General features: G+C 40.1%; 1 protein-coding gene across 12 annotated transcripts in view; it reads right to left on the reverse strand.

The window, feature by feature from the left end:
* Nucleotides 1-25,354, reverse strand: part of TNS3 (tensin 3) — a 282,694-nt gene that overhangs the window by 149,332 nt on the left and 108,008 nt on the right. For 10 of the 12 annotated variants that reach the window (XM_080382108.1, XM_080382101.1, XM_080382105.1 and 7 more), the window contains 2 exons: nucleotides 20,625-20,736; nucleotides 6,716-6,753 (listed from right to left, as the gene is read on the reverse strand). In XM_080382108.1, the coding sequence (XP_080238234.1) occupies nucleotides 6,716-6,753; nucleotides 20,625-20,736 (150 nt within the window). Of the gene's footprint in view, nucleotides 1-6,715; nucleotides 6,754-10,714; nucleotides 12,112-20,624; nucleotides 20,737-25,354 lie in introns of those variants that run through there. The other 2 variants (XM_080382102.1, XM_080382104.1) reach the window with 2 other exon arrangements.

The raw sequence follows: 25,354 nt of genomic DNA on the forward strand, positions 1-25,354 counted from the left end.
CTGCACATATGAGTTTAAGATTTAAACTAAACTCCTGATACAGGAGGCATAAAAGTAAAAACAGGAGCAGAGAGGAAAATGTGTAAAACAAAATCAGGCTCAGTATTCTTAAAAGAGGACTAATAAAATATTTGGGGGGGGGGGATGGAGTTTTGTGGGTTTTTTTTTCATCTGGACATTATTTACACAAGTAGGAAAACATGAAACTAATCCACAATTACCAATTAAACACAGTTTTGGTTATTGTATGACCAACAAGAACGCACTGTCCGTAACTCAATTCTGAACAGTTAATTGAGCTGTTCAAAAGATGGACCAGGGTGCACTGATGTTAAATTCAGTTAAAGGTGAACTTCTTACAGACCTCAGGGGACGTCCCAGTTACAATGAATTCCAGTGCATCCATCAGACCTCTGCTTACAGACAGGCCAGATTTGAGGGGGGGCAGGGGAGAGGTACCTCACGTAGTTGCCTTGTTTGCACATGTGTGCATGTTACAAAGACAAACACATATGAGAGGGAACATGAGCATGTGTATCTGTCAGCCACTTGGTGGGAACTACTACATTTGACAGCATTTCAGGAGTCCAAACTACATTTCAGGATGGTAAATGAAGCCACAGCCCATGTGACTTGCCTTGCAGCTCTTGGCAAGGATGATACACTGCGTGCCACCGCTTTGCCTCAACCTTACACAAAAGGCAGAAGGATCTTTCCTTCTTGCTCCAAAAAACACACAAGGAAAATTGTCGTAGGGCAGTGCACCGTATACTTCTCTCCCAAGTACCCATCCCACTGATTCTCTCAGCAGGGTAAAGCATGTGCCCTGGTGGCCCCCCAGAGCCCGAGTTTAGCCCCCCAGCCCCAATGGGGCTGCCCCAAGCATGCACCAGGCTCCTTCGCAAACCACTCCAAAAAGTGACGCAAGTCACTAGAGCCTTTTGAGAGCCAATACAGCTTGCGCTTTAAATGTCCAAACTGAAAATACCTGACCAAGATCAGGCTAAGTATACAAATATATATGGATAGGAAGTTCTTTATTTTCACAGTACAAGTCAGACATGCAACCCAGGACTAAAATGAACTATCACTCCTCACTAATTTTGATTGCTGTGATTACTGCCATTCTCCATTCTAAAGTGTTGGTAGTCACGGGTTTTGCAGTCATTCAAGTTAAATTTTTTATATATTTCCATGCATTTTTCTGTAACCATGTTCATATTTTCTAGCCTGTTAAAGAGACTAAGAAAAAAAAAGATTAGGGTATCCAAGAGCCTATGGGTCTGGGGGCAGCAGGGAGCCTTCCTTCAATCCTCTTCAATCAGCAGCAGCTTAAACAGCTTAAAGAAAGAACAGGGTCAAGGGAAGAATTACAGTCTCTCAAAATGCCTAGAAAAAAAAGCATTAGAAAAAACATACCCTTTAAGAAAAGTAGCAGGACAAGGTGTCACGTCTGAGTTTACACATAATTAAAACAATTCTGGTGGCTTTATAAGTGACAAAATGCTAAAAAACATATATCTGTTACTTCTCTACAAAAAATAAAAGAATTTGAAAGTAACAAAGCATTTGATCAACCTTTACGAGCATTCTAGTGGTACACTACAGCTCAAAAAGTAAGTCTAAACAAGGATTTTGGACCATTAATATAAAATTCTGAAGTTCTGGTTAAATCTGCAGTCCACTGAGATTTAAGACAGCTTCTTGAAAGGTGAAGACAAAAGTATGCTGAATCAAACCAATATATACATAAATTAATCTTACTGGAACTGGAAAAAGCCACAGAAGCATCTGCCTAGGATACTGGTTTCTTCAAAACATCATTTCAGACTAGCAAAGAATCAAACATTATTATATAAAGAAAATGCCTTTTTGGCTTAAGCATAGTAAAAATATCTTCCAGGTTGAGTTAAGGACACATACAATGTTCACTAGGCAAAGGCATAAAGCAGGATCACACCTGATTCAGCAGAAGACCTCAGCAAATACTTAAGCTTTTTTGTAAGAGCTTGTAAGAGAATTTAAGCATTTGCTTCCAAACTTTATAAAATCAAGTCACTTTTCAAGAGGGAGAATTAGCATATAAGAAACAGGTCAAGAAAATATGGTCAAGCGGTTTGCGCTCCCGCTTTCAGCCTTCCCACAGGACAGGAGACAGAAACTGGTTTCCAAATTCCCAGACTTCAGAGCACAAAGTTTGGCTAGAGTCACAAGATGATGCTTTGCAATGCCCCAGCCCTACACCACATACCTAACTGACAGAGCAGAAGAGGAGGGAAAACAGTATCCCAGGGCAAAGAGCTAAGTGAAAGACTTGTGGTCGGACAAACCAGCATTCCTACAGCACACACAGACACACATACCCCGAAACAAAGGGGACAAGCTCCCAGAGCAAAATGCAAAGCAAAGCCCTGGGGCATTAGACATGCTGTAGTTTCAGAAACCTCAGGGAACACTACTTAGATATGTACATCTGAACAAATAGCCACACAGAAACATTTCCAAGTTAAACACACACGGGGTGAGGCCATACAAGATAGTAATTACCTAAATGAACTGGGATTGGTACAGGAAAACAAAATTCTTTCAGAATTCATTCTTAGGATGTTTTTCAGAGTGAAAACAAAAGTGTTCCCTTTAGAGAGTGTTTTAAAATACAGTACATACAGGAATAGCAAACACTTTCCTCTGGAGTGGTTTCCTGTCCCCATCACCACTTTAAATTAAAAAAGCATGGATGACTAAAGAAAAATATTTACAGTAAATTGAGACACTTTTATATGCTGGTACAACACAACAATTTGAAAGTTTGCCTTTAGTTCTAAATAAGCGTGCTGCAAAACCAAGCATATTACAATAGCTTAATCTATGCAAGGTCAATGACAAGTCTGTGAGGGCTTCCCATGGTCACAAGAGGCATCACTATGGTCCAGCAAGTTACCACCACCCCAGTACCACTCAAGCAGGGCAGCATTTTTAGGCTCTTTCTCTATCAACATGCCGAAAAGTATGGGTCATCAGGCCTCCTTGATGAGCACACATATATGTCAGCAGGATACCAGCTCACTATGAGTATGTACAGCCAGAATACTGGAAAGGTCACATTACAGATACAACCACGTGTCTTTTATTTGCACGCAGCAAGTTTCTGAGGCCAGAGCACCAGAGCTGTCCCAGCTCAGCACAGCCCACGCACAGCACACTGATGGGCGCAAAAGAGATACATCAAGCAGCTCGCTGGCAAAGCAGCTGCCCCCAGAGGCTGCACCAACAGCAATGCTTCGCCAGTGCCCAGCACACACCGAGATCCCTGGTGTCGCGTTGGGAGGGATGCAGCAGACCGTTTCATGAATAGGTTATGAGAGTTCACAGAGGCTACGAGAGTTTAGGGGTGTCTTTCAGAGCAGACTGACCAACCAGCCCCTTTATGGCACAGCCCGCATAGAGCTCTATCGCCCAGGTCACGATTAGATCACTTCAGTCCTGAGTAATCTCACTGCTTTTCATCTGATCAGACATGCCTGGGAGACTTGTTCACATATTCGTTGCTCTCTGCGTGAAATACTGCTTCCTGACATCTGTTCTGAATTTGCAGATTCTTAATTTCTATTAATTCATCCCTGTAGCCACACACCTGCCCTCCCCTCCAGGGCTAAATTGCAAACAGTAACCTGACAGAGATGGATATCTCTCTTCAGGTCTTACACCCTAACATACACTATGTTCACTTTTTTGTTTGTTTTTCTTTCCATAGACAATTCCAAGACAGCTGAGTTTGAACTTTTGGTGATTTTATTTTTTGGGTAACTTTCTTTACAGCTCATCCAGTTTTCACACTGGTATCCATCCACACTGTCTAGTGGATTAATGCTATATAATCTCAAATGTTACAGTCTTTCTGCAACTGATATAATGGCACCAAACACAACAGCCTAAATTGGTGCAAGCTAATCTCTGCTTCTTTTCTTTTGTAACTTCAGATTTTCTTCCAGTTGTGCCCTAGGTTTTGAAACATTACTAAAATGCTTGCCTGCATTTCTGATTTTGTACCCGCTGTTATGTCAGGGGCAACTGGAACACCCCCACAGAACTGATTCAGGGTTTGTCCTACGCAGCAGCAGCCAACATCCCAAACAATTCCAAAATGTGAGTCTTCCTCCATTTGTACCTTCTGATCAAATTCAGAGTCCACTTTATTTCCAGGTCTGCATAAACTTTACGTTCACGTGTGATTTATATAACAAGAAATTGTTGTTTTTCAGTTGCAAGCATACTAGTGGTAATGGCTTAACAAACTCCTGAAAACCTGCATTGTAGCACTGCCAGAGCAAAGCCTGAGCTGTGGTTTTTACCTAAACATATTTATGACATTATCTATTTTGGTATGGGGCTTTATGGCTAGACTTGCATCTAATAATGCTTTTATGAACACTCATGACCCCAGTAGTCTTTCAAGTAATGCCTGACTGTGCTGGTGCATTATTCTTTTCCAAAATGACTACAGGATCTCAAGTGCAACGATCTTTGCTCTCATGCACACTCTTTTCACGTGACTGTCAGCTGACTAACTGCTGACACAGTTTGTCTTGGGGGATCTTTAACTAATGCAAAAAGTTACTCCCCATAAGCTGTGGACACGGTAGTTTGATATCAAACACAGGGAGCAATACTTGTCTTGAAGGTAAAATACATTTCAGGGAGAAGAGGTAAATTGCGAATCAGCTGGAGTCCATGAAACTCTTTCCACATGTGAATCTGAATTCAGTGCGTATGATTATGGGTTCGGGTATCCTCAAGGTTGCCTGCAACATCCTTAGGTGGTCTTATTATATTCTCAGTCCATCTTAAAAAATACTAGAATCATTCCTGCTTTAAACTAGTAACCAAATGAAAATACAGAGGCTGTTTTAAGCAATAAAGGCAAAATTCAGATCTGAATCAAGATGAATGATGTAACAAGATTATACGCAACATTGCTGTAAGCCTCATATAAGTAGCCAGAAAAGACTCAGAGAAATTCTGAGTTTAAGCTACTTGATGGCTTACTACTCTGAAAATCAGAAAAAAATCCCTTGTAATAAATAATTGATTATTAAATTTGGTGTTGTTCCCATACCTTATTTTCCCATCTTCTGTAATACATGCTAGTATTTCTTCTCAATTATTTTAAAACCATAAAATATACCAGTGCCTTGATGACAGTTATGCTACTATATACTTTTGGCACTCCATATATTAGTCTTTTCAACACTCAACAACCAAATGCCAGAGAGCATGAATAGTTGAAATATAGTTTCTCAGTTTTAACATAAGGCAACGTATGAAATTATTTGCCTACAAAGCAAGTTTAAATAATTTCTTACCACAGTCTCCAGCATCATTTACATACCATCACTTCTGGAAACTTTAGATCTATGTAGCACCTACCCAAGCAAATCTACAAGCTACCAACTTTATCAACAAACCAGATTCTTCCCCATGGAAGCTGGTAGAATTCCATACCACAAGTGCTATTTGGAACACAATCAATAACATCCTCTGGTCTAAGAACAAGTACTTCTTTCTACTGAACTGTTTCCCTTCTACTTCTAGACCACCATTATATAGTATTAGAAATAATTTTTGAGTGTATATAGTTGATGAAAACCTTCAAAAGGTATTACCTTACTTGGAAACTTAATTACCACTGCATGTACTTTATTATCTTATTCAATGAAAAAACAAAATTCCACAATTATACAGCATACCACATACACAGGGATTTTCACATGTGCAAGTACCATTTTCACTCAAAATGGGAGATGCTCAGCCAACTGACACTTGGATTTACTAGAATTTCCCCAAATGACCTGACAAATCTCCAAGTCCTTCACCAAGCAGAGATTGTCCTCTTGAATTTAGTTCTATTTCTTGGAAGCACTGAAACAAACAAACCCTTGCACAAGGCCAAACATCAAGTCAACAATACAGTTAGGAGGACTAGATCTGTGGTCTCCAGAAGCTCAGTGCTCTAGCTATAAAAAATAGTGCTGTCTTCACAGATAGCAAGTACTAATCTAAAGTTTTAGTTAAAAGCAAGGAATATTATTGCATACAGGTGGTTCTGGTAAAACAAAGCCCTCTGAGGCTCCTAGATTTAGGAGCCCCATCGCTCTGCGAACATCTTTGATTTACACAAATCGAGGGATGGGAAAATTTGAAGTTGTGTGAGACCATGGAGGTACTGATCTCACCAGGGACCCAGAGAATTTAGAAACTAACAAAAATCTAGCAGTGAAACTGAACTGGATAAATTAATAATATATTTATAGTTTTCATAATCCAGTGCCAAAAGTTTCCCTTTAAATCTCAGTTGCTATAAATATTTTTAGATATGTGTGTGTATACATATATACACCTTATTCACTCAGACACATTTTTTTCTTTTCTGTAGAACTGTGTCATTTGTCTTTTACCCACTTAACCGTCTGTTTTCAACTTTAAATAGGTCCTCCTGCGGGACAAATGAAAAACTCAACCACTAGTGCAGATGTTTTGACTTGCATAGGGACCCATTTTTTTTTATTAATAGCAAGAAAAATAACCCAGAAAAAATATTTTTTTAACAGCTAGGCATCTGATTTAAGAATCATCTTACTCTGAATTAGTTGATACACTAGTCTCAACTTCAACTACATGTGGATCAACAGCAAGGGAGGCAAATAAATATGCTTACCTTTTCTTCACATTTCCTGTGGCAGGCATACTTGCAAACTAAAACAAAAGCAAATAAAATATATGAGTAAAAGAGTGGGTGGATTCTCCCCTCCTTTTCTTTAGATCAGCTATCTACTAGAGATCTGGTCAAACTCAAGCTTGTATATATCAAAGTATTTACATACTTCAAAAACAAACAAACAAAAAAAACCCCTAAGACGACATGCATTTAGTTTTTACCCATTCCTGAAAGATTAGTTAATTACAGCAGTCTTATCAGATTTGTGCATTCCATCAGCTTATGATAACACATGTCTGGTTACATGGCTGATTATCTTGACACCTACCTACGTGCACTGGAAGTGTTACCACCCAAACAGAGTAAAATCAAACTGTTCCCAGCATAACCTGTGAATCTCAGTCGTACCAGCAGTTCCAGAGACCTAAGAAAAGCAGGGGGACTTCATGCCCACAAGAGACCATGACTGTTCAGACTATAATTTCTGACTACAGTCTACACGGTGTTGGAAAGATTACTTCCAAGAAGTAAGCACTTTCTTTTAAATTCCTGCTGACCTACGAGCAGGAAGGGATGAATTGTACCAGCAAGTTTAGATTCAGCAAACAGCAATTAAAAAGTGGCCAGATGAGCAGCGATGTCACTATCACGTAACAGCATTAATAGCTAGACTCCGACACAGGCCGGGCTTAATAGATTTTTCCATTTATATGCACTTTCTTCTTTACTCCGAAATGTGCTTTATTTCCATGCAATGTCTATCCTTTGGGTTACTGTCAGCCAAATTGCATTTAAAAATTAATTTTAAACATATAAATATATATATTTTTTTAAATTAAGTTTCAGGAAAAATTTACTTATTCCATCTCCAACATCAGTAAGCTGCAGAATACCACAGAGGTTTAACTCGAAGATTAACTAGGGCCTAACCTTAGACCACTGAAGCTGAAAGCCATGCTCATTTCTCGGCACTTCTACCAAGAGAAAGATACTCTACAGCCCGATCCAGCAGGGAAGATACAACTCCCCAGATGTGAGGTCAGTAAATACATGACCACGCCCATTTCAGATTCAAGTGCATCAACTGCTGAATGAAAAAAAAAACGTGCTCCAGTCACTTCTCAGGGGAAAAAAGAAAGCAAGGCTTAGTGGCCCATTTTCTTTGGCAATCTTGTAAGTACTACCTTCACTTGTTTTCCCCAGGTACAAATTAGGAATGAGTTCTTTGTTCATAGTTCTTCACGGGATCAAGATTCTTTTTTCTAAGAAGTTATTAGTGTCCACACAAATACCCTGCTCTATCAGCACTGACAACAATCAATAACCACATACCACTTACAGACACTATCAATCTTAAAGCAAATGGAAGACGGCTTTTAATCCATGAGGAAAATTCATTTGCTTGCAATACAGCATGGGGGATGCCTAAATTCATTAAGTAATTCCATGCACCGAAACCGTGTATTTAGCAGAATCCATATTTTAAATCAGCATAATTAGCTTTGACTTTGCAAAAGCCTAACAGATGCTCTAAAAATATGCATGCATACGATCTGCTTACTCTATAACCTACTTTGAGCTCTCCTGCAAAATGGTTAAAATAAAAAAAAAAAAAAACTAAAAAAAACTATTAAAAAAAAAAGAGAAAGACACACAATCATAAAAAGTAAAGGTTAAAACAGTAAACCTGTCAGGCAGCCCTGGTATTACAGACAAGGTTCTCATCTTCTTTACTGACACTTAAGCCTAGATTTCTGGGAGGCAACATGAAATACAAACCAAAAAGAGACTTCATTCCATAACAACCTCCATGATTTTGCTACTGGCTCATGCAAAATCAAATCACAAATGTCACCGATACACAAAATCCTTATTAGAGACGTAGGTAACAGTAAATGCAGCCATTGTGTTTTCCCGGTTTCCATGTCATGAAAAGCCAGTTTACTGCTCTTGTGTAACACAACAGTGCTGTCTTTGCTGGGAAGAGACCTCTGGAGTCAGGTGTGAGTTTAGCCTGGATAGCATCGAGACCAATGCTGCAGCATCCCATTCAAACTCTACGCAACACAGAAATAAGGCGCACAACTCCATACATCACTAAAGGCAGAACACTTCATGGACAAAGCTCTGCTGTATTTGTCAGACTCAAAGGAAACAAAGACTAAAGCCTCAAGAGGTAATTAGTCACATACGCATCAGGCAAAGCTCTCTGACTGAAAACAAACCATGTACTTTTGCAGGTATTTAAATCTCTAACATTCTGAGGATACAGTTGGTGATTCATTCATAAAGACATCTTAGCTCCTCCTCAGCATCCAGAAATACCCTATTCATACCTAAATCCACCACTTTCATGGATTAGACCGAGTTAAGTCATTACCTTCTCTCCCTTACTGTCTAATAAAGCTGATTATAATAAAACTGGATAGAAATAAGCGCTCTGAAATGAGATCACTGGCTCTCCAGATGCTGGGAGCAAACAAAGCATCCCTTTGTAGTCAGGAGCAGAGAGGGGATTCTGCCCCGTCCCTCCTGGGTGAATGCTGAAGTGCTGACTGCACACATTACTCCCAAGCGGCACGGCCCAGCACGGGAACAGATCCCCAAGCAGAACAGACCAAAACACCAAGTCACTTCTCTTGGCAGGGCAGAGTTGCACTAGTCGAGCAAACCTCTGCCCAGAAAAACAAAACTGAGAATGGCTGAACCCATTTTGACAGGTGGTTCTTGGCATTTACCAGGTGCTCAAGTGTTCAAAGCACTTCACACCACCTATGTATGTCCCACACAGGTACAGCAAGCATCACAAGTTTTCATTTGCTGGTAAGGTAACCTTTTTATGTATATAAGCACCTATTTCAGTATGTGTGTGCGTATAAACATTTACAAATTTGTGTACACATCTATATAATGCACATGTACACATGTATACACACTCTAAAAACCACAGGAGTCCCACTTGCAGTAAACATACAACCACTTGCTATAATAAACTGAGGGAAAAAAAAGGCAAAAAAATAAAAAGGCTGTTAGCATAGAATGCTGCTTAGGAGTTAACAACTGATTGGAAGGAAGTATACCTTGGATCACTAACCTGCAGCCAATTTTCAATCTCTACATAATAATTACTACCAACAATTTTAACGCTAGTGTGGTGAAGTCATAAAAACATACTTAGAGGTTGTTTTTAAAGTACAACAGAGTTAAGTCAGAGTAATTTGTCCTTCTATTTTCTTGTCTTGTCTATTTCCTGCACCCTCCATCCAGAAGGGAGGGGGGAAAAATAGAGAAAATATATATATATACACACACACAATCATCAGCATTTGAAAGAAAGGTGTCAAGATACCATGAATTGGGTATAAGGAAGAAAGCAGGCACATGTAGAAAGAGTGAATGGAGTAAGGGCTGTGGTGCAGCAGCTACAACTCTCCCAGCATGTGAGCACAGAAGGAGTGGAGATAAGCACTGCTGCCTTTCCAGGCACAACCTTTCACAATGAAATTCATACGGTTTTCTCCACTACAGCTGCTGACATCAGGAACAGTGAGAGATCCCTTCACCAACACCAGCAATTGAACTACTCGCGCACAGAGAAAAATCAGTCTGCTTGGAATTTCATTCCTCAAAATTCATCTTGCCACAGCTAACGCTACTGCATCTCCAGACTATCCCACCCGGATTGCTGCACCTCTCAGCCCAAGGCGGGTTTTATCTCAGCCTAAGCATTTACAGTACTCACAAAGAGATGGATTACCTCAATCATTAGATTGCCAGAGAGGCTGAATCACGTCTCAGTGTGCCAGCTGTTTTTATGGTAAGCCTTGTATAGTCGAGAGACACACTTTCAGAAAATTTCTAAGGCCAAAAGGGCTGTATTACACCACAGTTGTGCAAACCGTGTCTTTTTTAGCGCAACAAATATGCAATGCAAAAACACACAGCATAACTAAGCAAACACACTGCACATCAGCTGTTGGAAAGTAACATGCAACTTACAGTTAAAAGACCTCAACAAGCAGCTTCCACCGAATGCCGGCATTCTTCAGGCAAAGCTTACAAGCGAAACAGCACTCAGCTCTTTTCCGGACTACAGCCCAAGTGTATTTGAATTTTAAAATGTGCCTGCAACACAGTCCGGAGGACTTAATCAATGTCACACTCAGCAAGGCTACTTCAGTTCTTCAACTGAACAGCTGAATGTCTGCATCCCACACATCAGCTCACATCAAATACCAGACTTTCCAAATTTGTGTTTAAGGATTCTGGCATCAGTTCCAAGAACAACTGTCCCGAGCTGGCTGGCGATGAAATGGAGGCCAAGCCATATTTAGTCAATTTACTACACTTCAAAACAGTTCTTAAACAATAGCTCTGAAAAAACATGTTTTTAAAAGGGGAGAAAGAAGAAGAAAAAAAAACCAAACCCAGACATTTCTCTGCATCAAAATGAAGATGTGTTAACTTCTGCAAGTTAATAATACTGCTGCCAAGGTAAAGACAGACAGATAAGCATAGTGATTCATATTTTTCAGACATAGGCTCCCAAATTTTTATGACATGAAAAGTTCCGCTTCCTATATTCATGCGTGTAGGATGCTCTCTGAAAACCAGTAGCGATATATTTACAGAGTAAGAAAGTACTTCTGCAAACTAACCACAGAATGATTTATGGTTTACCAGGAAAAAAAGCTTAAGTTTTCCTCTGTGTGGTAAGGGCTACTCACCTTGTCACATCTTAGCGCTTAATGGACACACAGTATGGCCGTATATATTCCACACAAGCATTCTGTCAGACTGTATAGGCAGTGAATATTAAAACATGACCAGTCTATAAAGACCTCCTCACATTTAACCACAGCTTTGATTCCCCATGGTGGGTTTTTGCATGTTTGTTTTTAAGCAACTCTACGTATGGCAAGGGTACAAACAAGACAATGCAGAAATCCTCTTGGGGCAGAAACAGGCATATAAATAGAGAATCTAAAAGATCTAACTTACTTTACTACCTTACTAATCTCTAAAAAAGATCACTTGCCCCAAAAGTATATACTATACAGCTCCTGATACTAATTTTTACCCTCCTGGTGACAAATAATAAATTAGGACCCCGAGCCACAGGCCTAACTGTTGGAAGGTGCTTGCTTTGCCCCAGCATCTCCAGCTCAGCTTCCCCAGACAGACACATGCTACTAAAGCTATTTTTTGACAGTCATGGAAGAGTCCATGATGATCCACAACAAAAATCTTAAACCAAGTATATAAAAAGACTTGTGTAATTAAGACTTTTGTTTTTATAGTTCCCAATTTCAGCCTTCTCTCTGAATAGCAGGGGAAGGTGGGTGTCCACGTCACAGGAGGGATACAGCCCGGCTGTTTCAGTAGCCGGGATATTGATGCCACTACTGAGCAACGTCTCCCCCCCCCGCAATAAATGCCTCGCACAGAACCCCAGGTCTGCCACTGGCTCTGAAGAAAAGGCATTTTTCCTTTTCTCATAAACCAAATCAAGATGTTTTAACAAATGCACTGCAACGCCACCACAACAGGCTCTTTTCCAGGCAGAGCTTGATATAGAAAGACACCCATAATATGATGTCCCCAAAGGAGAGAACTGTGCAACTTGCTGGCCATTTAGATTTTGACGAGGGATTGGTAACATCGTGATAAGATTATTACAAAAAACTCTCACCAACACACACAGACACATGCTTTTCCGCTGACCTGTTCCTACCAGCTCTGCAACGATTCAACTCAAGATAAAGATCCAAAATGAAAGTGGTATGAAAAACAGACACATGGAAATTATTAACTGCAGCATTAAAAATAAGATGGTATGCAGTTTTGCACGGGGCAGAGATACCTTTGGGTGGGGGAAAGAGTCCTCTGGCTGGAAATATTGGGCTTCAGCTTCAAAAGTGAACACTTCTATTTTTAAGAAGTTAAGAGTCACATGCCAAAAATGTTGCAAGCCTAACAGCCCCGCTACAGCAACAACATCTGCTGGTGCATTTCCTGTGCCTCAAACATTTTCCTAGATTTTCTTTTGTTCTTTTTTCCGTATTCAGCCAACCATTGTCTCTTCATCTGAACACTGCTCCCAGCATTTCATGACAAGGACTGCAAACATTGTTTTTGAAGATGAAGGCTAAAAGACAGTTATGGGAAATTTATGCAAAGCTTCAGCATTTTTTAGTTGGGGTGGCTATACAGTGAAGAGTGTTGTGAATGAGCTTTCCCACAGATGAAATATTCCACTTGCTGTTGCTAACAGCAGCAGTGGAAAAACCTTCATTAAGACAAAAAAATTCTAGCACTAATGCTGCAATAGTATGTCTGTTCTTTCTTTCCTCCCACCTTTCCATCTTGTAGAAAGAATCCTGGCCACCAAGGGTGGTGGGGTTTATTTGCTTGGGGGGGGTTGTTTCAGTTTTTGTGGTTTGTTTTTGGGGGTTGGGTTTTTGGGTTGGTGTTTTGTTTTGTTTTGTTTGGGGTTGTTTTGTTGTTTGGTTTTTTTTTTGGGGGGGGCAGCCACGAGTGTTTTGGGGAAATTTTTTCTCCTGTGGCATTTATAGTCTGACTTTATCACTTTAACTGCATCCTGCAAACTCCTGGGTGGTGTGTTTGTTTAGTTTTGTTTGATTTCCCATAGATGCTGCTACAAAGGCAGAACATCAGCGTAGTGAAAATGTTTTCACATTTTTAAAAATAAAGTACTCATACAGTAACTTTTTCCCATCTTTTTAAGCTACACTTGCACATCAGGTAGGAAATAATTAAGCCTTAATCCAGTTCAGAACCAAGGTTATTTTTAGCCCTCCTCCCTCCAGATGAACAGATAACCCCAGGTTGCAGCATTTAATCTGCAAAACCATTTTCAACCAGACTATGGTTTACTGTAGCCAGCAACCCACATGAAAACTGAAAAAAAAAAATAATAATTAAAAAAAAATCTGGACTGCCTCCAGGTTTTTCTAGCAGCTGCATACAGCACAAGAACTGTAAAATCTCAAAACACTGTATGCCTCTGATGGATCTTGAAAACATATCCTGCATAAATTAGACTAGGAGCAAGGATCACAGAAAAATAAGAGATTGGCTTAAAATGGGCAGTCTTCAAAATAAGAAAGCTGATGTTGTTAAAAACTTTATTTATTAAGTGGATAAGACCTAGTGGGCCTGGAAATTTTGATTTACAGCTCATTCTTAAGCTCCTACAGAAAACGTTCAGTGAGAAAAACCTTCACCAGAATAGAAAGCAACACAGGCTACGCAAAGGAGGTCATCAACATGACCCTTCAAGTACTATACAGTTGTAGGCATGTTTTCCAAGAGTATTTTTTAAACCTCATTAATGACAAGATTGGGGACTCTCAGCTGACAACTCCCCCTCTTACCTACTTACAGGGTTCAGATCCTGAATGTGACTAAATAGAGTTCTCCCTGTAGCCCCACTCAGTTTCTTGAAGCTTCCTCACGTGGTCAGAACAAACCCTTCAGCATTATTTAAAACAGATTTCTTCACCCATCTCTTATTTAAACTTTATCTTCCTATACATATTTCTGTCTCCCATGGTAGTTCTCCCCCCTGCCTTGTTTTGAAGCCAGTTAGAAGTGTGAGGTTTTAGCCAAATGCATCGAGATTTACTTTGAGTTTCCTTTCCCCACATGGCATATCAAGTTCATCACACTCGCATGATACATTCTATGATGGTAGCATTTCATTTCAGTGTTTTGAGTTAAGAGTGGATAATTCTAACATCAATTTACCCTTAGGAATTTTGGGTTCTCCTCAAGTGGGCTAAGTTTATGAAATTGCAGGTATAACAGATCACATAGCAGTCATTGGTTTTCCTGGAAAAAAACACCGGGGAGGCCACAGGGGATCACAGTCACTCCACGCTTTTTTTTTTTTTTCCTCTTTTTAATTTATTAGCTGTAATGAATAGAAGCTGCAACTTTTTAGAAATCTTAGTAGCCTGAACTTTAAAATACATTTTGTAACTACAGATCAAATTCTGGTGTGATTAAGCCAGTCCTTATGAGGTACACAAATAGGGAACTCATGCGTTCACTACAACTTTCCGAAACATCATTTAGTATCTGTGACGCAGCTTGGCTGCTATGAACATTAAACATCCCACTAGAGGTTTTTGCCTTGTGTATTTCTTATTTTTAAATTTGTAGGAAGTTACCTTAGAGATATCTGCCAAAATTCCTCCCCCAGTTCCCACTGGGGTAGCAACATGCCAAAGGATTTCAATTTTACAGCTTCTCTCAGCTCCAGAGAGGGTTGTGTTCAGCTAGGATACTTACGTACCACTTGCATAATGTCTACTAATTACAGTGGCTTCTTCTGTATCTCTCTAAGCTCCAGTTAAGGCTTTATTCATCCTTCCCTTTCATGTCTTTGCTGCTGTTATGCACATCGCTTCCGTGTTTCGCTATCTAAGCTCTGCACTGAAATATGAATGCATAGCTTGTACAGCTGTGTTAATTAGAGCACATTTTACTAATCCAGTGGAAGCTGCTATTTACTGTGTGCACCTTTTGTCTAGAGAAGAGGGGCTGACCTTCCCAGGCTTCTTGGTGCCACAGATGGGCTGCAGTCCACGTTTCTCTTTCCAGCCTCTTCCTCCCCAGAACAGTACACTCTGTGTCACTCATGTCCAGGTCAATATCCACCCATTTCTGAGGGATTCCTAAAAAGGCTTCTCTGCCACCACTAGATCCTCCACATGCAGCCTCCCTTCGATATCCTCCCAGATGCCTTTCACAAACAAGGCTGACAGTCAAATGAGGGTTTATAGCAGAGCCTGGGTCTCTACCTAACCCAGCCTTGCTTGGGCATTCTGTAATCCCTTGTCCTTGGGGTTCACAGGTGCTACAAAATATTAATCTGCTCTAGGGACAACAACAGACTCCACTCCTTGTCCCACAGCCTGCACATCCTAGTTTACATTCAGTTGTCTGTCTGTCATATCATCAAATGTTGGTCAGCACTGAAAACACACAGTACCAGCAGAAAGAAATTCTAGGTCTCATTTGCTCACAAGTTCATATACTCTTTTAAATATGGTTATGTTATAGCTAGGTTGAAATTACAGTCAGTATGTATCTTATATACAATGTACTACAAGATCAATACAGGAACAGATCTCATAATACACCCATATAAGTGCCTAGTAATACAGGATCTTATTTCACAAGGATCACTCCATGGAAACCAGGGTGACACAAACACCCCTACCCCACAAATACACACTACGTGCTTCGCCATTTAGAGGCAACTGTAATGCCACTGGCCCAAGCATGATACAAATTCCTTCGGCATTTCTAGCTTTCTAGTTTGTCCGCCAGAACTGTGACCACAGACATGCTTTGCACATTATTAAGATACTACTTATGTTATTACTGAACTTAGCACTTACTGATAGAGTACATAAAACCACCTGCTATCATAGAAGATTAAATATGCATATATTTACACACAAAGTATACACAAACAAGCCTTAAGAACAGTTTGTCAGCTCCAAGTGAGCCTCAATATACAAACATATTTTGTCTTGCCAGCAGCAATGAACACAATTAAATACAGAGAACTCTTTGTATCAGTTAACTCCAACTAACCCAAAATGAGACGTTAAGTGAGCAGAAGCACAATCACAAACAAGTAGGTGAATTTCAAAGGAAAATATCAAACCTCTTTAAGAAGAGATCTAGCTCCGACTGTCTTCAAATCCTGATCTATGATCTGTAAGCAGCTAGAAGCTCTCTATTAAACACAGATACTGCAATTTGATGAGGAAATGTACTTTCTACTATCACTTCATGCTCCATACTCGAGGGAACAGTTCGGTACTTACTCTAAGCCAATCAACACTTGCATGAGACCATATGTTAACATGACCTACAAGACAGAAGTTATTATACAATTACTTTTAAGAAGGTGAATTGTATCTTTTATTACACTCAGCTTGCACACAATACCACGGTGTTTCTCTGCTCACAATATAGCTAACAGTACCTGCCAATTAAACGTAACACCTCTTTGGCTAGCATTTATACATGGTTCAAATAGCAGGAAGAAAACAAAACTCAGATCTAGTCAAACCCAACAAGGAAAAAAGCCTTAAATAGTAAAAAAAATTAGGAACTGAAATTCTACAAGCATTCCTACTGGAACTGCTCTGACACATATTCCCAAAACCAACACTTTCATGGGTAGGTTAGATTAACAAAAAGATAACCCAGTTCATTCCAACTCCCATTAATTGCTTTAAGTTCAAAACCTAACTCATGGAATGCTTTGTACTGCATGCAAAGCCTCACCAGCAGCACCTAAACATAACAACTTAATCATCAGCTGGAGGGAGGGGCATTTCACCACCAGAAATGTATAAAGTATTTCAGTTCTTTATGCTTATTTCACTCACCAGTGCTCTAAGAGCTAGGAAATAATGCTGCATTATTTAGAAATACTTTAATCTCCCAGATCTGGTCTCCAGTTTTTAAATTGTCAGATAAGTACTCTCTAGAGATCGGGAAGAGTCAGAGCATCTAAAAAGCTATGTGTTCTACACTTACAGTCCTTTGGTCACAACACAACAAAGATAAATGATAATTTTAAAAAGCAAACAAAGAAAGTAAAATAGAAATAAAGAATTTCACATTTTTCATATATGAAATATAAAAGAAATACAATAAAATAGAAATTCACAAGGATGACAGCTTGTTTACAAATGAAATAAGATACTGAATATTCAGTATCTAGGGTAAGTAGCTTCAAAAAGCAAAAAAAAAAAAGTTTAAAAAGTAACACTGCAACCCTTTGGCTAACCATGTAATTGTGCCTGCTGAGGATGTATACCTGCTTAGCCCTGAATTCAATTGAACTGTGCTGCAGGGAAGATCAAGCCAGAGCTCAAAAGCATTCCAGTTTGAGGCAGTGCCGAAGAGACACGGGGAGTCGTGTGGTCCTGGGCTTACTGCAGAACGTGCAGGTAGTGCAGAAATCTATCCACAGCTGTTCGTCCTTTCTTCGGAATGAGAAGCCACATCCAGAGACAGAGCCCAGCTACAAACACGCTGACCAGGCAGGAAGGCAGCCAGGAGCCTCACCTTCTGCAAACTTGCCTTTCCTTCTTGCTACTGTTTTTGCAGAGCTTCTTAAAAATAAATTCACATGGTTTACTGAGGTGGACCGAAGTATACAAGGACAAAGGGACATCACCGTTCAAGCGTACCTTTCAGTCAATTACTCAGTTTTCATAGAAAGCTTTTAGGCACTGCGTTCAGACCTGGCTACCAGCAAAGGACACGTTTTGCAAGACAGGGTCAAACGCCACCCCCTCAAAATGACTGCCACATACTAATGGAAACTTATCTAACTAACACAACACCCAGTCTTGGGGTGGTGCGTTTTTTTTCTTACAACAAGTAGATGATTCATTGCTAGATAAACAGCAAATACCACATAGTGACCAATCCGGAGCCTTTCCCTTCCTCTCATTTCTCTTGACACGTAACTTTCCTTTAACTGATAAGATATTATAGTCTAGAAGGAACCTGCAGTCTGTACAAAGAGCTATTATTTTCTGAAGAGAAACTGTTAAAAAGCAAGATTTTCTCATTAATACACAAAGGAACTTTATTTCTTCTTAACTGAAGGCTTTTCTTCTCCCTCCCCTCCCCCTAATGCCAACTTGCTCGCTTCCACTCAGCACCATCAGGCAGAATCTACCAGAAGTAACCACACCAGGATTTGGCTCTGAAACAGCTGGTTTATTTTTCTTCATATTAACAGAGTTTCACAGTACTAGGGTACACTTAAAGTACTGCAGTGCTGGCAAGGGAACAGACAACTTTTAGTTCTAGGTTTCCCAAAACTCTGCTTTATAAAACCCATGCTGTAAGTTAAAATACAAATGGGTTCTTATTTAACTGAAACTACTTGGAGCCATCACTTCACTCTGTGCAACTCCTGGTGCTCCCATCCTACAGGTAAGTATCAAACAAAGTAAGTATCAAAGTGTACCACAGCAAAGGATGGTGGGTCTGCCTGGTGCTCTCATCAACAAAAGGGGCTATGTGATGCTATCAAGGGGCTCCCTCTGAAAACTGCACCCAGAAGCCTAGATAAAATGACCCCAGCCAGACTTAGACAGGGACACATGCATCACTGCCATGAATGTGTTGGTTTGGGGAGTGTGTTGGAGGGATCCCAGGAGGAGTGACTGTAGAATTTCAGTTCCTCAGTTTTTGTTTTTCCTGAAAGCTTTTTCCTAGATGGTTTGAATATAAGTGAGTTTTGCTTTCTTCCTGATACTTTGAACCATGCATAAACGCTAGCCAAAGAGACGTTAAATTACATCGGCACGCACTGTTAGTTTCTGTATTTGAACCAAAGTTATTACACGCTGGGGAAAAAGGAAAAGTTGCTCAAATTCATCCTAACCTCTGACCTGTTCACAAGAGACACAATACAGCTCTTGGCACCTTTGGTAGGTATGCACACTGAGACAGCTTTGGTGAATTTAAGACTTCCAGCTCTGGGCTGTGAGAACTTAAATCCAGAGCAAACTGGCAAACAATTGTTTCTATTCCCACTCCCAAGGCCTTTCCCTTTAAAGTACTGATTCTCTCCTGGTACGGTGCTTTTTACACTGAATAAGATCAAGAGGGTCTTCAGGCAGCTCCTTCACTAGGCTTCCTTCCAACAATACTATTTCTGCTAAGCTGAAATCAACTAAACCCCAAGAACTTTGGAACCAGCCTCCAGAAGGACAGGCAGAAGAAATATGTTAAAGAAATACATATACAACTACCACTCCTATGATGATAACTGTAATGCTGAACAGGTGAAGTATTTTACATTTAATTGTTCATCTGGAAAGTCTGCACCTTAGCTCAGGAAATGGCCACGTTTCTCTCACATCCACATCTCCCACCTCCCTCCCAAATCCTCAGAAGGATCCTAATGTGTTCAAAGAATATGGGAGGGAGGAGGTGGAAGAAAGAGATCCATCTAGAGCTGGGAAGTGCTGCAAACACCTCTAAGTGAAAACAGCAACTACACTTCAGGTGAGACAATAAGATTATCTCACTAGGAGGTAAACCACGCATGTGGCAAATAAAGAAACTGTTTTATTAACATGGAGTAACAGGAGTTGAACATTAACCACGCTAAACCAGTACAGGGAATCAAAACCCCTGTTCCTGGACAACTCACATAAAGGACCAATTGAGCTTTCCCAAGGTTTAATTCCACCACAGGTATCCCACAGAGAAGAGGCAAGCATGCTCAGTTCTACCCAGCAAGGGAGAGGAGAGGGGGAGAACAGCAGCCAGAAGCAGGCAGCAACGCCAGAGGCAGCTGAATCTCTGCAGTCTCTGCATCCAGGACAATCTCTTTATTGTTTCTGTGAGTGATTAGACCAAAGTACTAAGGATTAGACAGAGCATAACACAACTGGAAAAAGTAAATAAATCGATGACTGCTCTTGTGAAGTTTTGCAAATTAATGCAGAGAAAACCTTCATGCCTCAGTGGACGAGGGTCACACAAATCCTCATTTGGAGACTGAATTCCAGAGGCATCTGTCACCCACTGTGCACACATCCCTCACACACTCCTCAGAGAGCCTCCACAGGCACTGCCTTATTCTGGAACCTGCCTGAATAGCACAGTAATAAAAGCACATCATTATACAAGCCCAATTACCTACTACAGCACCCCATTCCCTGACAAAAGCTGGGAACATGATTGTATAAAGGAAGGAAATAAACTGAGGTAACATTTATACTTACTCCAGGAAGAATCCCAGAAACATGGATTCTTTGAAACTTTAATATAAAGTTAATTTCCTTTACACAGCAAGAAAGTAAGCAGCAGATCATACATTACTCACCTCTGCAGGAAACGCCTTGGCTATCAATTACTTCTTTGCAGATCCCACAAATTTTGGATTTCTTAAAAGACTTGGTTTTGAAGATGTGAGACCTCGAAGCTGTTTCTTGAGGCTGGAAGCAAGGGGAATAACATCAGACCTTCCCTCAGCTTCTGAGTCATAATTTTAAGTAAAACATAGACAATTTTAAATCAAATACCAAGCAGTAGTGTGTCAGTAGTACAACAGTAGTATGTCAAAGTGCTTTTGCTCACTTGTCCTCTCATCCTCACTTAATAACATAAACTTTCCAGTCTGAAGTGTGGGAAGCAACAGAGTGTGAGGAACCCCTTGCATATCAGGACACAGACACTGCAAGACATTTTACATCATAACTTCAGAATTCAGTCTATCACTTACCTTTTAAGAGAAAATACAGAATAATTTTTATGATACGAACCAACAACATTCTGACCTAAGGTCCCATCTACATAAAAACTTGCATTGGTTCAGCTTAAACTAGTTAAAAATTACGTAAATAATGTTCTATCACAGTAGCCAATTTAACTCATCTGGTGCAGAAGACAGCTTGGGCTTTTAATTTAATAAATCAAAAGTATCCATGCAAGTTCACTTTGGTACAGATCACAAACTCTAAAAATCACTTTTGCTTCTTTCCTGCGTAAGAAAAGCACAATAGTTCAGTATTTCCACAGAGTATCACAGTAACTGAAATATCATGTTAAAACATAACGCAGTAATGAAATTTCTAACTGGGGACAGAACTGCAAAAGTCAATACCATATATGCGATGGTTATTATACGGCTTCTGTAACTTAGGAAACACAACAAAGAGGGCTACCAAAAGCCTATGACAGAGTCAGTATCTCCTCTGGAAGGGTCTATCAACCTTCACTTTCATTGGCTGATTTTTTGGAAATACCAGTTACCTATGCAAAACCAAAAATATATTTCACCAGACCATGAAATTCCCCAAATGATTCTTCATATTTGTCATTTTAATTTCACATTTATCGTCCTTAAATTCAGTAGCGCAAAGGGGCTCGCATTCAACACCGACACTGGCACTGAGCTCCAGCGGCACGGGCAGCCAGCAGCAGAACGCCACCCCGCTGGCAGCCAGGCCAGACCCCCCCACACTGGGCTCCCACCCCACACCTGACCAGAAAGCCCACCGGCGTGGTGCAATGCCCAAGCCTATGGCAATAAGGTAACACGGGGCTTCTTTGTCGCTTTGAGCAATTCAGCCCGTGGCTTTAGGCAGAACATTTACCATCTCCAAAAACATCTACAGCACAGCTGCTCGGCGGGCACAAAGACAGCCATAAAAATAGATGTCACCTTCCAAGCACTGCCTCCACAATGACCTACCTGGAACTCCAGAGGAGCCCCGAGTTGCACAAAGGGCTGCTACTGCCCACCCTGGGTGGGTCAGGGTGCTCACCCATGGGGATGCAGTGTCAGCCTGATCTTAAGAATAGCTTCGGGAAATATTGTTGGTCTTACCCACAGTGTAAAGCCAAGATAATTAATACACTTCCAGAAACACCACTGCAGAAAATACTGAGGCTGAAGGAATCAGACTCAGACTGGACTATCAGGAAAATCTTTCCACCAGTGAAGTGTATTAATGAGAGAAATTAGTGAGAGAAATAGTAGAATAGCCCATGTTCTTGAAAGGCTGGAGCAGGGGATGAAATACTTGAGAAATAAATTTGCATTGTAATTACAATGCTTCATTAGACACTTCCATCACTCACTGTAGCAGCCAAAGTCACAAATTCCCCCGTATCCCCCACTGCTGACATCTGCATCATGCTAATTCAAGTTAAATCAAAAGATATCAACGTGAAACACAATTCTGACAAAAATAAACCATAAAGAAAAGGAACAGCTGAACTCCAGCATTATGTATGAACATATCTGTTGGCAAACAGATAAAATTTATGATTTTTGAAAAATCTCTGTCCTGATTGGGGGGGTTTGTGTTTGAAAACACAGGAGATGTTTTTGAAGAGATAAGAGGTCAGGGAAGAAGGAAAAGTGTCATTACATCCAGGTAACTTCACTAATCTTCACCAATCTGATGTGAGGAGGTTCTGTACCATCATGGGTTCAGGCATCATGCCCAAGAGCTGAGAGTCCCTCATCTCCACAGCTCCCTTCTATGTAAAAAAAAAATAATTAAAAACTCAGGAATGCCATCATCCGCACTGGTTGCTGAGTTTCTCTGCTTTGTAGATATACAGACAAAAGAACAGAATTCTCATTTCAGATTTTATCCACTCTTCTTCCCTGCAGTTTTCTAATTCTGCATAAAGTTTACATGACAGGTCTGCAACTCTCTTGGAAAAGGACAGCTTTGCAGAGCTTGCAGTTTTGAAGAAATTCACGGACACTTCACAGAAAGCTTATTCTGTATCTAGGCCTGCTTCCCCTTGTTTCCTGCCTCCCAAACACTTATATGCCAGCTTTTACACTTGCACTGTTCCAAAGCAAGACAACTGTCATGAGAACTCACTGTTTAGATAATGGAGTTTAGTATAAGTAGGTCTTGACATTAATTGATCAACTAGTCAATCTCTCCATTTCATTTTTAATGTAAAGATCAAGTAAAGTAATTTTCCTCTGTGGCATTTTGGAAATATTCTGCAATGCAGCCTTTGCATCTGAAGTTTTAAAATGTGCATTTTTTGTTCCCTGTTGTTCATTTTAAGTACATTCCACTGCGGACTTTCCAAGCAATTCAGTTAAGCAGTTCATTTAGAAGACTGAGTACTCACAGCCGTTTATACAAGAACTCTACTAAAATATACTGTGAAACCTAGAGAAGTCTAGACCAAGGTTTCTTTGTTGTCACTTGGTACAGCTTTTGTGGTTCTCCACTAAGAAAGATGCCAAGAAGAGGAACAGAGAGTATGCATGAGAGAGGGAACAGGCAAAGAGAGAAAGGATGAGACAGGAGGGGGGGACGAGATGAGAGAGAAAGGGAGGGAAGTAAAAGAAAGGAGAAGGGGAAAAAAAAAAAAAAAAAAAAAAGGAGAGCAACCACAGCAGGCAGCAAGCAACGCTACTAGACTGCTTTCATGAGGCTCAAGACTGGCACCTAAACAGCGTGTGATTGTTAGGAGCCAAAACTGGAAGAAAACAGCGCAGAACCACAGGTTACAGACTGAGTTTTTGCCTGAGGAAGAGGCTGTAATTACGTCTGGTCTCAACTGCTAGTATTATGAAATTCTTGTTTACCACAAAGGAAATATTTTTGCCCATGCTGTGCTCTCCATGGCACACAGACATCTAGTGGAGCTGAAAGTTTATCCCAGACTTGGATCAGTGTAACACAACAGACCCTGAAGTTTTACATGGGCATCCTCAGGTAAGATGAATTTCAAATACTCCTCATCACCCAGCATTTTCGTTATGTAGCAACATACTGATCACCATCAGATAAAAAATTCACAGCAACTCTGCCAAAGGCTTTTGAGATACATAACGTTCTGAGAAAAGCAGCTTACACAAAAAACACTCTCCAGATTTAAGTAAAGCCAATACAGACTAAAGCACTCAAGATACCCAACTTGGATTTTGGCAACATTGATAATGCAGTTCCTCACCAGCAGAGACTTAATGCTGGTTTGTTACACCTATGCAAGAGACGTTTACATTATTTCCAAATACCATACTACATCAGGAACATACCTGTTTCTAACATGTAAACCACAACTGTGATAACAGTATATTCTTTAAAAAGATGGTCACAAGGCTTATATCTTTTATCAAAGAATCAAGAAAATATTGTAAAATTAAACCTGTGTAAATAATCTTCAAGAAAAGTGTATAGCTATAGTCACATACATACCCAATTAAAAAAAAAAAAAATCAAAATTAGCTGACTATTTATAAATATATCTTTATACTTCTACAGAATCTGTTCCTCCAAAGTCATCCTGATAGTGACTAAATGATACTTACGTGGAAATGCAAGTCTCAATAAAAATAGTTAGACTTTTAAAATTAAATCATTAATTCCAGATGTTACCTCATGTGGAGTAAAAAAAAAGCCAAAAACTGTTTGTACATTATTTCTCTATTTCCAAAACTTCTAACAACCCATGTCATATACTCCAGCCAAGAAAAAATTATAAACATACATGCAAGGCCCCATAAACCTTCCTTATGTCAGAGTCTACTCTGGCTGAATTTTACATGGCCCATAAAAACCCTCTGAGCACAGCAGCAAAATCACATAAAGCAAAGACAGGTTTTGTTCACATCCCATCCGTGGTCATGCAAATAGGTTCTCTTTTCCCAGTCCTCTCTCTAAATGACTTATCCAGCAACACTGCAATTTCCTGGGACTCCCTTTGTGCATTCTTCCACTCTCCAAGGTAGCTTTAAATCCACGGGCTGATATAATGCTCATAGCTATTATTCTAAATACATGGAGGGAGAGGGTAGCAGTGTATTAGCAGAATGGTTATTTCATCACCTTTTACAGGCTAGGGAAATACCCATAGGGGATGTCCAAGAGAAAGCTCAAACAAGGGATAACTGAAAGCAGTCTTCATGAGAAGGCCAAACCCCAGTTAAAAAACATTTGCAAAACTAAGTTATATACCTTTTTCTATAAGATTGCTCTGAAAATAAATCACATGACTAAAGAAAAAGCAGCACTGCTAGCTGAGGGGAATGCCAGCCCACTCACCCTCTTTCAGCCCTTTCTGTTATGG

The sequence above is a fragment of the Falco punctatus genome (assembly GCF_963210335.1).
Source record: "Falco punctatus genome assembly, chromosome: 4".
Lineage (NCBI taxonomy): Eukaryota > Metazoa > Chordata > Aves > Falconiformes > Falconidae > Falco > Falco punctatus.